This window comes from Aquarana catesbeiana, linkage group LG02, assembly GCF_042186555.1.
Source record: "Aquarana catesbeiana isolate 2022-GZ linkage group LG02, ASM4218655v1, whole genome shotgun sequence".
Classification (NCBI taxonomy): Eukaryota; Metazoa; Chordata; class Amphibia; order Anura; family Ranidae; genus Aquarana; species Aquarana catesbeiana.
Genome location: NC_133325.1, coordinates 656,870,010 through 656,885,932, shown reverse-complemented (window position 1 = coordinate 656,885,932; position 15,923 = coordinate 656,870,010). Strand labels below are relative to the sequence as shown.

Sequence of the window (15,923 nt, the reverse complement as noted above, 5' to 3'; positions counted from 1 at the left end):
TGCGCAAAAGTTATAGCGTCTACAAAATAGGGGATAGTTTTGTGGCATTTTTATTATTACATTTTTTTTACTAGTAATGGCGGCGATCTGCGATTTTTATCGTGACTGCCACATTATGGCGAACATATCGGACAACTTTGACACATTTTTGGGACCATTGGCATTAATACAGCGATCAGTGCTATAAAAATGCATTGATTACTGTAAAAATGTCACTGGCAGTGAAGGGGTTAACACTAGGGGGTGATCAAGGGGTTAATTGTGTTCCCTGTTTGTGTTACTAACTGAAGGGGGGAGGGGGCTGTGTAGAGGAAGAGATAGATCGCTGTTCATACTCTGTATGAACAGAGGATCTGTCACTTTTCCCCTCAGAGAACCGGAAACTGTGTGTTTACATATCCTGGTTCTCGGTGCCTCAGTGGCGATCGCAGGAGCCCGGCGGTGATCACGAGCGCCGGGCACTCGCATCGGCTCAGGGGGCGTGCAGCGGGCACGTGCGCGCCGGCCACAGGGCGAACTGACGTAACATAACGTCGCTTCGCCCAGCCGTGCTATTCTGCCGCAGTAAAACTGCGGCGACTGGTCGGAGAGTGGTTAATAGAGGGAAAGTTGGAAAAATGACTGAAGGTTTAAGAATGAGGGACACCCTGGGATGAGTGGATAGGCTCCACATTCTGCGCACCCCTGCAAAAATAGGTGTTGCTAAATTACACTGAATATTGGGCATGGCTTAAAGGAACAGAAAGCATTGTCAATATGTGTACGCGCACATCCATCCAGAGTAATAGAGTACGGTGTGTGCCCTGCTATGTGTGTACACAAAGATACAGGCAAGGGTTGAGGAACACTAATAACAGATTTGTTGAGAAATGGGTTAAAATGTGCTTCCCGCCCTCTCTGTCCCTGCTTTCTGTGCCTTCTCATACAAAACAACTTGTTGACTATTGATTGTTCTTGCTAACAGCAAAAGAGTTATTTAGAGCTCCATAGTCCATGTCTTGGGATTATCTGCTGATAAGATAATAGATATATTTTGCAATATTTTGAAAATACAAAAATATATTGCATACCTTATTGCTTTCTAACTGATAAGCAGTCTGAAGAATACTAGGACTATATGAAAGGTCATTCATAGTAACGTTTGAGTCCAAGAAAAGCAAGGCAAATAAGGAAACAGTACAAGAAAAGCAAGACAATTAATTAAGATCAGAGTATGAGAAAAGCAAGATGGGTAAGTTGAGATTTGCTGAGAGCTCTAGTTGCTCACATTGGTCACTTATGCAAGTTTATTTTTTGCTCTTTCTGTTTTTGCAGTATTGAAGTTGCTATATCAGTGAGCACAACATTCTAATTCTTTTATTGTTTTTCTACTTTTTCTCTGCAAAATGACTGTCCTATGTAAACTTGTCTTATAGATAATGCTTATACTGTGTGTATATATATATATAGATATATCTATATATATATATAGATATATCTATATAGATATATGTAGATATGTGTGTATATATATATATATATATATATATATATATATATATATATATATATATATATATATATATATATATATAGCATTGTGGTAATGTATGGTTATGGTTATTAAATATGTCTAAGAAATGTTTGAGTGACTTTTGACATTATAACATTATAACAAGAGAACGAGAGGTTGAGAGAGCATGTAAGAGTGCATAGCTTCCATCTGTCCCTGATTTGGAGGGACTTTTTCTTTTTTTACACCAAATCTCACTGTCCTTTGTTTATCCTCATTTGTCCCTCTTTTTGGTCTGATGTGTACATCTCTGTACAAAATTTGCTATTTTACTATCAAAAGTGTTATGCTACGCTAGACTTTTTATCCAACCTATATATCACTGCATCTAATATTTAAAAAAAAGCAAATATAAATATAAAATAGAGATAAAAAGAAGCACTTTTCTGGTTTAGCCAATCTTTGTCTGTATATTGGACCTTTGTAGTCTGTGTAATGGGGGCTGTAGCAGTACAATGTCTAAGGCTGGATTCACACTAGTGCCAATTGGATGTGGTTTTCTCCGCTTCCAATTCGCATGACAGGAGATTGTGACCGGCACTCTATGGAGGCGGTTCACATATCTCTGCAGCGGCTCTAATGTGATTTGCACAGGAGCCCTGTGCTTCTTTTGCTCTGTTTCAGGTCTGAATTTAGCCAAAAATTTGGGCTGAAATCTGACCTGAAACGGGGAACGAGGATGCACCGGACTCCTGCTGTGAGCCGCTGCGTGCTCATATGTTAACCCAGCCTCAAAGATATCCCTCTATCATTTCAGAAAGTTGGGAGGTATGAGAGTGTCTTTCAATTAGTCATAACAAACTAAAAGAAATAGTAAAGAACGTAAAATATAATAAGGGTTGATTTACTGAAGCAGTTTAGACTTTTCATTTAGCAAAGTATATATTCACTTTCCAAAGTGAATATTAGTAAATAAGACGTTTCACATTGAATGCCCAATCATGTGCATGGAAAAATTAAGTTTTTTTGTTAATTGCCCTCACATATGATTAGGAAGTGAACACCGGTTGCCTTGTTTTCTGACATTTAAAGAGAACAGAGTTTAAACCTTTAGTAAATCAATCCTGTAGTCTCCATGGTATGCTACTAAGTAGGAAGTACAGCATGAATATGTAATCAGAAATATGGCTGCTCTGTATATATGTATTTATAAATAGGGATGGGTGAATGGTTCAGCCCGAGCATAAGTTTGGGCAGAACTTTCGCTGTTTGGATTTTTGGCGAACCGCCGAACAAACGGGTCATTCGACCGTTTGTTCGCCCCCCCCTCGAACCGACCACAATGCATTGCGGCGCTGAACATTACATTGCAAGCTCTGATTGGCTGAAGCAGTGAAAGTTTCAGCCAATCAGGGTACAGAGCACTGTCAGAGTCATGATTGGACACTGTCATCATGACTTTATCCAATCATGGCTCATTCATGCCCCACAGTATAAATGTATTCTTTCAATGGCAGCCATTTTCAGTGTGATTTTGGCGTGGCGAGAGATAGAATAGGGCTCTGTTCAGTGCTATTAGTTAGTGTGCTATAATGTGCTATTTTGCTTCAATTGTCAGTGTAGAATATTAGTTTAGTGTCAGTCTAGGGATAGTGTGAGTGAGGAGGGCCATCATTCAGCTTTGCATAGTGTGCAGCTAGAGTAGGGACAGCTCAGATAATTTCACTGTAGTGTAGTGAGACCGTGTCATTCATACATACATTAGTGTAGAGTAGGGACAGCTCAGATAGTTTCAGTGCAGTGTAGTGAGACCGTGTCAGTAATCTTGACATTAGTGTATAGCTAGCGTAAGGACAGTTCAGATAGTAGTGACGGTTGAACACCGTCTATTTGATTGCGTTACTGCCAGTTTAACGCCATATAGTTCTGTGTGCGTTACTGCCAGTTTAATGCCATATAGTTCTGTGTGCGTTACTGCCAGTTTAACGCCATATAGTTTTGTGCGTTACTGCCAGTTTAATGCCATTTACTTTTGTGTGCGTTACTGCCAGTTTAACACCATATAGTTCTGTGCATTACTGTACGTTTGGCGCATTATATTGCAGTATATTATAGTGTATCCGTTGAGTGTGAATACTAAAATGAAAGTGCACCTCTTACGAATCCCTACAGTATCTGGTCCACCGTCTATCTCTTAGAGGGAGGGAAAGCACTAAAATCCTTGAAGTGACTCTACGAATTTATGGGGGAACCCAAATCTACAGGAATTCGCCCGTAGGACAGATGGGGAATACTGGTCGAAAAAAGGGGTAAAAAGCATAATGCATTTGTTCTCAAACAATACGTTTCGGTCATTTGAGGAATTTCGCCAGGACTACCAGCTGCCACGCACAGCTTACTTTCTTTACTTGCAAATACGCCACACGGCAACCACCCAGTTTGGGCTGCGTAATATAACTATTCAATTATCTCCGCTAGAGCACCTACTAATAGATCCTTCTCATGACAAACTGATCTCCACATACTATAAAACGCTATTGCACACCACAACGCACAGACTCAGTAACACGTTTAATAAGTGGAAAGTTGATATCCCCGAGCTGACGGAGGACATCTGGCAGGACATACTCCCCCTCCAGGTCCCCTCTGTCATCTCTTCCAGGGACAGGGCCATACAGACCAAATTATTATATAGAGCATATTTTACGCCATCCTTATTATTCAAACTCAGAAAACTTCCATCGGCAGTGTGCTCTAGATGCAGCATTGTGGATGCCACCTTTTTCCATCTGATGTGGGAGTGCACTGAGATCAGGCGGTTCTGGTCAGGGGTCACTGCTTTTGTCAGTTCCTTGACTCAATTGCCTGATATCTGCAACCCCCTGAGATGTTTACTAGGATATGTGGACGATGAGAGTATATCTAAAAATAAGCAAACATTCCTAAGAATTGTACTGTTTTATGCCAAAAAATCGATCACTATCCATTGGAAATCACAATCCCCACCTACGATAGCATTCTGGCTGAACATTGTTAATCAGGCTATACCGCTATACAAACTAACATATGAAGCCAGAGGATGCCCAAAAAAATTTCACAAAATATGGGGTCTGTGGACTAGTTCTGAAAATACTATTACATCTACCATATAAAGATTATAAAGAAACTCCAGTTAATGATACAAGTTTAATAGAAACTGAACAGATATATGCAACTGTACAATATGAAAACGTGTGTGCCAAATGTATACTAGTGTCTTACACTCTGTATTGGATTGAGCGACGTTCGCTCAGAATATGGGTATTTATGTTTGTTTGTCTGTTTTGTACCAAAAAAACAAATAAAAATTTACCTTTAAAAAAAAAAAATGAAAGTGCACCAAACACCTCTTTACATTGATTAAAGTGCATCTACGTACAGATTTCAACTTCTTTACATTTGCTTATAAGCACCGCCACCTCCCTCCAAATAATGTCTGGGAGGACAACAAGGAGAGGCAGACGTTCCCTTGGCACTGTAAGGGGGCCAGCAACAAATGTGTCCACAGGCAAAGGTGGACGTGGTGGCCAGTGCTCTGTTTAGTGGGTTTGCCCGTGCTATCCAGCCACAGCATGTAGAGGAGGTGGTGGACTGGCTTACTAAACCTTCCTCATCCTCCTCATCCTCTGTCACGCAAGCAGAGACAAGTGTGTAGTCCCCTGCAGTTGCCAGAGTAGATAAACCTGCCTCCTTGTCCACATCTATTCCTGCCATAGCCCCAACATCAGCGATTGAGGAGTCAGCTGAGTTATTTGACCACAGCGTCAGCCACTTGCTCCTTGATGATGCCCAGCCATTACTGGTTTCAGATGTTGGTTCTGAGGTTGAGGATGACAGGAACATGAGCCTAGAGAGAGGGCGGAACACTGGTAGACAAATTGGCATTCATGTTCCCCAAGCTGCAGCGTATTGCCAAGTTGTCTCCAGTGGTAATGATGAATATGGAGGAGATGGAGATGATGATGATGAGGTTACATGATGGGCCTAGGGTGCCAGATAGAGCAGAGGAAGAAACTGAAGGTGAGGCGGCACAACCCCAAGGAGGCCGACATCAAGAAAGAGTAGAGAGCAGCCATCCTATTCCATCACATTCTGCAGCTATTATCTCCCGGCCCACTCCCCAAAGCTCAGCTGTCTGTGCCTTTTTTTAGCACATCTGCAGCAGATCGCACTGTTGCTATTTGCAAACTGTGTCTCAGGCACATCAAACGTGGCAAAAACACCAACCATATGCATATCATTGCAATTATGCAAATTTTGCCTTCATCAAGAGCACCTCTATAGGGTTACTGTGGGAAGGCGCCACTGATACCCAAAGACCATTTTTTACACACCCGTTACTTCTATCCAAAGTCAAAGTGACACCAGCATGTATCCAAAAAATCTCTAATCTTGTTCCTAGTGCACTACAATGTGGCCTCATCATACACACTGGCTCCCCAGCTGTTGCTGAGCAAAATAAAGGTAGCTTGCAGGGAAAATGTCTTTTTTTTTTGGCTTTATAAATTCAATTATTGCTGCAGCAGATTCCAGACATGGTACAGATCTGCCACTTTACAGGTAGACTAAGGGGACCCTCCAGGCACAATATTGGAAGAAATTTTTCATTTTTATGCTTTCACTTTAAAAATAAAAAAAATCACTGCTTATTTAAAAATGGCATTTTTCACAAACTTTTTTTTATTGATACATGTCCCCCAGGGCAGGACCCGGACCCCTATAACCATTGTGTGCCCAATTACTTGCATATAAGCCTTCAAAATGGGCACTTTTGATTTTTGACGTTCGGGTCCCATTGACTTTAATGGGTTTGCTATTCAGGTCCGAACTTTCGCGGTGTTCGAAATTTCTGGTGCGAACCGAACAGGGGTCCGTTCGGGCCATCCCTATTCATAAACTCTACTAAGAAACATTTAAAAAATGTAAACATTTATATCAATAATTGCAATTATCAGATTACACGCAAAGTCCAAAAAATTCTAAAAATGATAGATTCCCTTTAAATGCAGTAAATATTACCAACATGAAGACACTGATAATACTCTACACATTGTATAATAACATAGTACACATAAAAGCCACTTGATAAATATCAGATACTTGTTTTTATAATAATAAATGTTAATATTTGTGTCCGTGTTTTTTTTTTTATAGTCAATCACCCTAGCTTGCAATAAAAATGTGCAATTATGCAATCATATTAATAGACAGAGATTTATAAAATAATAGGGTCCAAGAACTTTTAGTCATAATGTGCTAGCATGCACAGCATATTAGCACAATTTTCAGAACACAAGTATAAACAGGGCTCTGGATTTGGATTTTCTAAGTGCTCTTAAAAATGATGTCACACAGGTGCGGAAAAATTGGGCTTTGGGTGTTGGTGGTGCCTGCACAATGTAACTCCTCACAGTTATTCTTGGAGGGCAAAGTACTGGACCTTGCTGCAAAAAAACCCTCAAATTATATGCACCTGGCTGTCACACAGGTGCAGAAAAATTGGGCTGTGAGTGTTGGTGGTGCCTCAGCACCATAACTCTATAGAGGTACTCTTGATAAAAGCAAGAATTGGCCTTGCTGTAAAAAAATGAACTTATATGCACCTGTAAAACAGGTGTGGAAAAATTGGGCCTTAAATGTTGGCAGTGCCTGCACATTGTAACCCCTCACAGTTACTCTTGGGGAGCACAGGGCTGGACCCTGGTGTAAAGAAATTAAAATGATATGCACTAGTAAAACAGGTGTAGAAAAATTTGGCCTTGGGTGTTAATTGTGCCCGTGAAACCTATACCAAAAAATTACTTAAAGATGAAATAAACACCCACAAAGCTAGGCAGTCTAGACAGGCTTGCAGAGATTCCATATCCCTAACAAATTTAATTAGCAACATCGCCATCAGGGGCTTGATAGCTGCTGCTAATCCAGGACAGACAGATACACTCTTATCTGTCACAAAACCTCCGGTAGCACTGAATGCCTATTCTGAAAGCATGGATGCAGGGAAGCCCAGCAGCTCAATTGCATATTGGGCAAGTTCTGGCCAGTGGTCTATTCTCGTGACCCAGTAACCCAGTGGATCGTCTACTGAAAAACTCTCCATGTCTGTTTTCGCCCCTAGATAATCTTCCACTATATGATGCAGACGCTGCCGAAGGGATCTTGGAGCTGACAGCACTGGGCACTGAGAACTGAATTTTTTTTTAAATGCATCACTTAGGCGGCCCCCTTCTCTACCGCTCCGCCTTTGACCAACAGAAGCCTCAAAAATATCTTTTCCATTAGACTGTAACCTACCAGAGTCTGGAAAGGTGTTACATAAACTCCTCTTTAAGGCGTTCTCAAAATATTTCATCCTGTGCTTCCTCTGCGAGGGCAGGATGAGTTCTGAAACTTTCCCCTTGTAACGGTGGTCAAAAAGGGTTGCCAATCAATAATGATCCCTCTCCTTAATGACACTGCAGTGCTCAGTCCTCCTCCAAAGTGTGTTACAGACATCAGGTACATTGAGTACCAGTAGTTCCCTATGGCTGAATTTAGTTTTGTGCAGGTCCATTCACCGCATTGTGCATGCATTCGTACATATCAAGTAGGGGAAGCTCATTTTAATTTTGTCTTGAGGCTTCATGTTTTCCAAATTTTATTCCAGATCACTCATTTGTATTCTTTTTGCAGCCTAAAGTATGTTTTTTTTTTTTATATGCAACTTTAGTGTCTTAGATATAAAGAACATTTGTTTAATGTATGTTAGCCTAACATTGAAAGAACAATTACACTTTTTGAACCTAAGTGGCTGCCTGCAACTGCAATGTTAGGCTAACATACATTAAACAAATGCTTTTTCTATCTAAGACTAAGGTTACATATAAACCCTGCTCTGCTCTCGAGCACGGCCACTCACCGACTGCATTGTAAGCCGAGTGACATTTCTTAAAGCGGGGTTCCACCCAAATTTTGAACAATATCTGTATGTATTCTCTTCCTTGCCTAGATGCTGACATGCTGTTTAAAAAACTTAAATCGCCGTAATTACCTTTTATTTTTCTATTCTTCTTTGCACTTCCTGGTTCTCCTCCCGTGGGAGTAGGCGTGTTTCTAGCCTCTCCCAGACTCCTGGGAGCTAGTCTCAGGCTTCCCAGGATGCCACTGAGCATGTGCGGGAACGAGCGGTGAATGCTGGGAGCACAGCATTCACCACATCCAGGAAATAAATGCTTGTGGGCTTCAAATGCCCACAATGAAGATGGAAACCGCCTGCAGTGAATAATATAAGTTATTCTTTCCGACGAAATCTGACACAAGGGGACATATTACACACAATATGTGAGTATGTAATGCTGAGAAGAAAAGTTTGTGAATGAACTAAAAAAAAAAAAAACGATAGATAGGTGGACCCCCGCTTTAAATAGGTAAGGGGCGGGGCCACCCAGCAACATCACATGGTGGCACCGCCCCATTGTGATGTCACAGACCGGTGCATGCTGGGGGGTGGGGTGCATGCTGAATGGCAGTTTGGAAATGTGGTCACCCAAGGAAGTGGAGTGACATCCATACTGATATATTGTTATGTAAATTTGTGATACATGAGGAGATTGAGAGGATGAGCTGGGGAGTACAGAGATGTATCTGGGTGTTGTTGGCGTAGAGTTGGTGTAGAAATCTTTACCAAGCAAAGTATTTTTTGCATGGTTAATAATGTAACCTTTTTTATGTCATTTTAGATATCTTAAATTACCTTCTGATTCTGGCTTTAGTGAGCACAGCTTCAACACGACATTCTCGAAGAAAACCAAGAGATGTGGATGAAGATGATAACAAAAGTATGTGATAGTACACTAGCGTTGCACAAAAAGGTCAAAATACATTTTTTGTGCAATAACCTTTAAATATTTATCAGCTCCATCCATAAATGGATAGAATTAGGACAGAGCTTTTACATTTTCTAAGTTAAGTTCAAGTATACAGGACAAGCTATACAGGGACCGGGTTGTTTAGCCAGTTCCCACCCCAGGTGCAAAAATTGCAGCTAAGCGGGGATAAATCACCATGTGTTCATCCCACTGGTTCCAAATATATACAGGGTCTAGTCACTTCATCGACCAATAGATCTGTTCAGGAGTACATTTCCCTTCACACATAGCAAGGCCTCGTTTTTCTGAGGGTTCAGTATCTGGCCCATAGGCAAGCCCTGCACTGTGCCTAAGAACTGTATAATGGTAGCCAATACATCCTGGTGCTCACGTCTGTGGAACCTGCCCCAGCACTCCATTGATGGCTTATGCTCTGCCTCCTTGTCCTTTAACTTTTGTTACTTCACATGATCTAAATTATTTGTAACACTAAAGCCCATATTATTAGTATCCACATGTAGCGCTACCACAGTAGGGGCTGCTGAATGATTGTGGCCCACCTGTCACCCTGCTCAGCCTGGCATTCACTTCCAGACACTCCAAGACAATGAACAAGTCCATCAACTTTGTTTTGGTATTTTATTGAGGGATTGGAACTTGGATGGGGTTAAGGAATTCATGGGATGTCCATGAAAAAGATTCTTGCATGGTTTGGGACAATTTTAGATACTCTCCTCCTGCACAACACTTGCTGCAGACTATCTCTCCTTTTCCCCCCAGCACAGTTCTTCAGGCACAGCTAGCACGTGGTTAGGCCTATCTCTGGTTTCAGACAGGCCTTAGCAACCACCATTTGCAGGCAGGGATCGCAGGCCCTTTTAGTGTAGCAACAGAAATAGGAAAGTGTTTAGTGCTAGTTGCCCTCTTTGATGGACTACTGATCCCAGTCAGCCCTCTGCGGACCCTGACAGCCATCCTGACTGCAGCAGGCCGACTTCACTGCCAGTAATATCACAGTCTCTCCCGCTGTCTCTACATCAATCTCAGACTGCACACTCCCAGTCTGCTCTGGGCATGCCTCTTCCAGCTCTCCCGCTGTGCCTGTCACTCACCGATACCTGATGGATCCCTCCTGGAGACCTGCCCGGCAGTATTCCCCGTTGTCCCCTCCTTCTCCTGTTCAGGACACCCCTTGTGTTGTATGGGGTTCCTGTTCAGCTCTGAGCCCCTGGCCCAAGGTCACCCCCCCCAATACTCCATCTCCAGTTCTTCCACCCGAACAACTCCTCCCAACTGGGCTGACTCTGGGTATTTAAGGAGACCTGCCCCCTGCCAATCCAGATTGGGGATTGGTCAGGGATCCTTAGAACACCCCAGACAACCCCACCCCTCTTCCCCACCTTCCTTCTAGAAGCCTCTACAAGCCTACCAGAAGGGAGGTAACCGAAAGATGATGCTGTCTATGAGTCACACGCCTACTCTAGGCCTCTCCCAGCCCACTCAGATCAAAACAAACAGGCCTAGCTTCTGGCTAGGCCTGCTTAAATTTACCAGTACTACACAAAAATCCCACTCTAGCACCTACACTGGATAGAGGGTGCTACACACACATGCCATACGCATAAGGTCCCCCATACCTTACAAATCCAATTTTCAAATAATATATTATTATACCCACATACACAATCAGTGTCAAAATTCAGATACAGTATGTGCTTCAAATAATAAATACAATCCACTTTCTGTGTAAGGCCCTTTTGACATGAGCGGACTGATCGGGTCCACCTGTCAGTTTTTCAGACCCTTTATTCCCTTCTATGGAGCGGCGGGTAAATGAACATGTGTCTGTTTCCATCTGTCTACATCCAATCCAATCTGATCCACTAAAAACAGATGGGGGGTCCGTTCCCCTTCCATCTAGCAGATCAGATCGGATGGCAGTCGTAAACAGACAAGCGGTCCATTTACATCAGACGGGCTGTGTACCTGTCCACTCTGCATAAGCAGAGCGGACACAGACCTGTCATCCTATTATCCCCAGCTGAACAAGCGGACTCCTAGCCCATATGGAGGTGGCCTAACTGTGTTCCATCCACCAAACAAAGAACGTTCTTGGAGATGGTTCCACCACATTTAAAGTGGTTGTAAACCCACAAAAGCATAGCATACTAGCTCATTATGAAATACTCACCATAGATTGAAGCCCTCGCAGTGGTCCCAATACACAGCGACATCGCTCCCGGAGTTACTTCTGGGTATCGCGGGCTCCAATGCTGTGATTGGCCAGAGCCGCGATGACGTCACTCCCGCGCATGCGCGCAGGAGCCGCCGGTAATGGCACACTAGCTGAAGCAACAGCTTCAGTGCGCAGGTGCTGATGATGTCAGCACATGCTGATACAGGGGATATTTCCTAAACTGTGCAGGTTTAGAAGATATCCGGGGTAGCTACAGGTAAGTCTTATTATAGGCTTACCTGTAGTAAAAAGTGGATTGTAAGGGTTTACAACCACTTTAACCAGGTAAATTACCAAGTTGGAGCACATTTGATTTGTGGATTTTAGAAAACATACTGTACATATAATATCAAGAATACTCCGACTATGTTAACCACCACTACCTTCAAAAAAGCTCACTCACCAGATGGGGTGGACCTCTCAGCTGAGAGTGCTGAAATGGAGCTGGCTGGCAAACCTTTTTCAGTCATTACCCTTCGACAGAAGCTGGCTGAATGGCTGGCCTCTGTCGGACTGGCTGCCATACACACGGGCCAAATGTCGGCCTGTTTCTATTGAACCAGCAGATGCCACCCGATATCGGGGCTGCTCTGTGCAAAACCATTGCACAGAGCAGGTAAGTATGACATGTTTATTATATTATTAAAAAAATCTGAACCTTTATAATCACTTATAATAGTTAAAGGCTAGTACGTGGTTGTTTTTAAAGCATAAAGGCATGTCTTGGCAAAATCGAAATATATGCACCTCTTCCATGCATGCATAATTCTTCATGTATTGTCTCTTTCAAAACTCTGCAAATGTGCAAAAATACCCATTAATACCACCAAAAATCCAAGTAGTGTCTAACATTCTTTAGTGAACTGGTAATATAGCTTATGCTTCACTAGAATCCAAAGCGGTTTTGTCAAGCCTAAAAAATAAATTACAGCCTGTCTGAGTTGGGCCCTGGTAGACTAAGGCTTAATGTACACGGGATGTTTTTACAACCTCTCCTGAATGATTTAACTTGACAGATAATAACCCGGTTTAAAATGTCTGTTTTGCCACGTTCACATGCCGCGTTTAGCGGCATTGTGCTGCGTTTTGCCGCATTTACGTTTAGAAGCGTTTAAAAAAAAATATATATATATTTTTTTCAAAATAGTCAAAAATGAAAAACGTCTGTAAACAAAATGTGCTAAACGCGAGTTCCAGCGTTTAGCCACATTTAGAAGCGATTGTCATTTGAAATGCCGCTAAACTCAGTGTCTGAACTCATTTCTTTGCTTTCCAAAAAAAGCCTCTAAACTCAACTGCCTAGAAATTACTATAAACGACCCTGTGTACATGTACTGATAAAATAACATAGAGGAGATATCAGGAGCAGTTGAAAAAAATGCCCAACTGCTCCTAAATGTCCGATTTGCAGCATCAGTGTACATGAGGCCTAATGGTGGACTAATGTACGCCTCCAGCTTTTGTTATGTAGATGAAAAAAGGGGGCTGTTCTGTAGTCCAGTAGGCGAGAATTGGCTGGACTTCTGGCAGGATGAACAGTTATTTTTCTATACTTGTAAAGAGAAAGAAATTTGCAGTTTATATTACACAAATGTACTGAATATGTATTATTTTTCCCCAAACATACAATATGACTGCAGCCAAGTCCTTTCTTTTTTGCTTTGGATAGGGTAGGGGTCATTTAATACTTTTATCATATACATCAGGATGCTGTGCATATGACCAATGGGGATGTTTCCCATCTCTTGCTGTCTGTGTGACAGTGTGTTAGAACAACAGAAAGGAAATGGAAATTGGCAGTTTGCATTGATACGAGCAACCGCTCAGCCTTTCCTTTAGTCTCGGTTCACATATGAGCCACATACGTCTCACAGCAGGGGTCCGGTGCCTGCTGGTTCACCATTTCAGGTCCACTTTCAGCCTGAATTTTGGGCTGAATTTGGACCTGAAACGGACCTTATAGACACACAGCGTTCTTCTGCAAAACGCACTGGACCCGCTGCGAAGATATGTGAACCGGCTCCATTGAGAGCCGGTCAAAACCTCCTGCTATTGCAAATTGGATGCTGGGATTCAGCTTCCAATTCGCAGTGGTGTGAACCCAGCCTTAATATTTCTGGGGAAGTTATAACATGTATAGAAAAATCTGTGCACTCAGGCAAAAACAGACCTGTTTTCTACATTCCAGGAGAAGCCCAATCACTTTCAAGTGTCCCAAGTCTCTGCACTTAGCTTCACGTTTTTGTTATTTATGCTTTATTTTATTGTGTTATTTGTTAAAAAGGTAAAATTGAACATATCCTTTCCATGTACATGCTATTAGGCTGCATTCTGTTTGTTACTGATTTCTACATCTTCTACAACTTCTTTTATAGAGTTGCCAAAAGACTGCAGTGGCATCCCAAGAAACAAGGACAGTGGTGTGTATGTTATCCACCCCCAAGATTTACCCCACCCATTGATTGTATATTGTGACATGACAACCCACAGTGGAGGATGGATTGTCATCCAGCGTAATTCCTTTAACTCTGAGATTACATGGGATGAGTCCTGGACTACCTACAAATATGGCTTCGGCAATGTTGAAAAGGATTACTGGCTGGGCATTGAGTACATTCACCAAATCACCAAGCAGAGGGTGTACCAGGCCCGTTTTGTTATTCTTGACAATAACAATGAAGAAAAATATGCTGACTACAACCTCTTCAGTGTGGAGGATGAAGCTAATGGCTACAAGCTGAGGCTGGGAAGCTACACGGGCACTGCAGGAGATGCCATGTCTTCAATAACTGCAGGGGTCACACATGACAACATGAAGTTCTCAGTTAAGGACAAAGACCAGGACACTAACAGTGGTGCTAACTGCGCTACCAGTTTTGGTGGTGCATGGTGGTATGCGGCATGTTTTGCATCCAAACTGAACAACAAAAATGCAATACACTGGCAAGGGCTCTGTAATGGGAACTGCAAGGGATCAACCGTATTAATCAGGCCAGCAGATTACTGCATTTACCTTGATTAACTACAGTATGAAGCCATTTACATACACATTGTATTGTTTCAATTGATGGTGATAATAATAAGAAAATATATTCTGATAATTTGCTCATAACAAATTATAGCTGTTTGATGCCAGATTGTGTATTCTATAAATTTCTGCATTTTTGAAAACATGAACTTTCTTGCATATAATTATGAATTTTCACAACTAGTGGAAATCAAACAAGCAGGCTAAGGCTTACAATAATGAAAATGTGTAAAGAAAATGGACCACGCGTTGAAATACAAATACTAAGCAGCTGAACACTTAGATTCATTCTCAAAAAATTCAAACAACAATAATAAAATTATTTGGTGCATTGCTAAGAGTGAGACTACCTAAAGTGTGATATGACTCAAGTTCATTCGCAAAACATAAATATATAAACAATAAAACATAAAGGCTGGTATACACGGGCCGAATATTGTCTGGTATCGGCCAGCTCAATAGAAGCCAGCTGACATTCGGCCAGTGTGTACAGCAGGCTGTCTGACAGAAGTGAGCCTAATGTAATATATTGTAGCTTGCCAATCAGTAGATGTGGTGGCTGCATTAGTTTTCTTTGTTAAGGAGTTTTTTTCTTTATTTTCACCCGATGATCAGTAAGTAACACATGTCCTGTCTAAAGCCTAGTACACATGGGCGACTATCCGCCAGGATCGGCCAGTTCAATAAAAAACAGCCAACATTCGGCCCGTGTGTGCAGCCAGTCTGACAGTAGCTATTCTTAAGGCTGGCGTCTGTCAAAAGTTCATGACCGATACCTCACTGAGATGTTTTGGTACAGAGAGGGTGGCACACTAAATGGCTGGAGGGGTTTATAGGAAGTTATTGAGGATTTGGTAGCCATTACAATATGGTTTTCTTTTATTTTTTTTCCCTTTTTGTACTTTTTCTCTCTTCTTTTTCCTCAATAACAGTCTTGTTATGTACTATTCAGACGGCTGTATGGCTTTAGCATGCAAATGCATGTAACTGTCTCAGTACCTTTTTGTATACTGATTATTCGCAATTTTATGTTTTTTGTGAAATATTTCAATAAAATTATTTTAAAATGTAAAAGTTCATGACTGAAAAAGGTCTGCCAACCGGCTCCGGATCAGTGCCCTCAGCCAATGGCTAAGAACGCTGAGTGTTCTGGAGGGGGGCCGCCTGTCAAAACACAATAGTTCAGCAGGGAAGATTGCTGTACTAGCATCGGATTATTAGTACAGCGGCTCCGACCTGAGCCTAGTAGTACCGTGTATGAGGCTTCAGAGTGGCAATATT

General features: G+C 42.0%; 1 protein-coding gene across 1 annotated transcript; it reads left to right on the top strand.

Moving 5' to 3' along the window:
- Window positions 1-1,072: 1,072 nt before the first annotated feature.
- LOC141130050 (fibrinogen-like protein 1-like protein) lies at window positions 1,073-15,647 on the top strand. Its single transcript, XM_073618027.1, has 3 exons — window positions 1,073-1,231; window positions 9,250-9,348; window positions 13,990-15,647. Exons 1-3 carry the CDS (start codon window positions 1,228-1,230, stop codon window positions 14,634-14,636), a joined length of 750 nt encoding a protein of 249 aa, XP_073474128.1. The 5' UTR covers window positions 1,073-1,227; the 3' UTR covers window positions 14,637-15,647.
- The last annotated feature ends 276 nt before the right edge of the window (window positions 15,648-15,923 follow it).

What these genes read in the sequence shown, in the direction of transcription:
- LOC141130050 (XM_073618027.1), top strand. An exon ending in GGATGAAGATGATAACAAAA is followed by an intron (nt 9,349 to 13,989) that starts GTATGTGATAGT and finishes CTTCTTTTATAG; the next exon opens with AGTTGCCAAAAGACTGCAGT.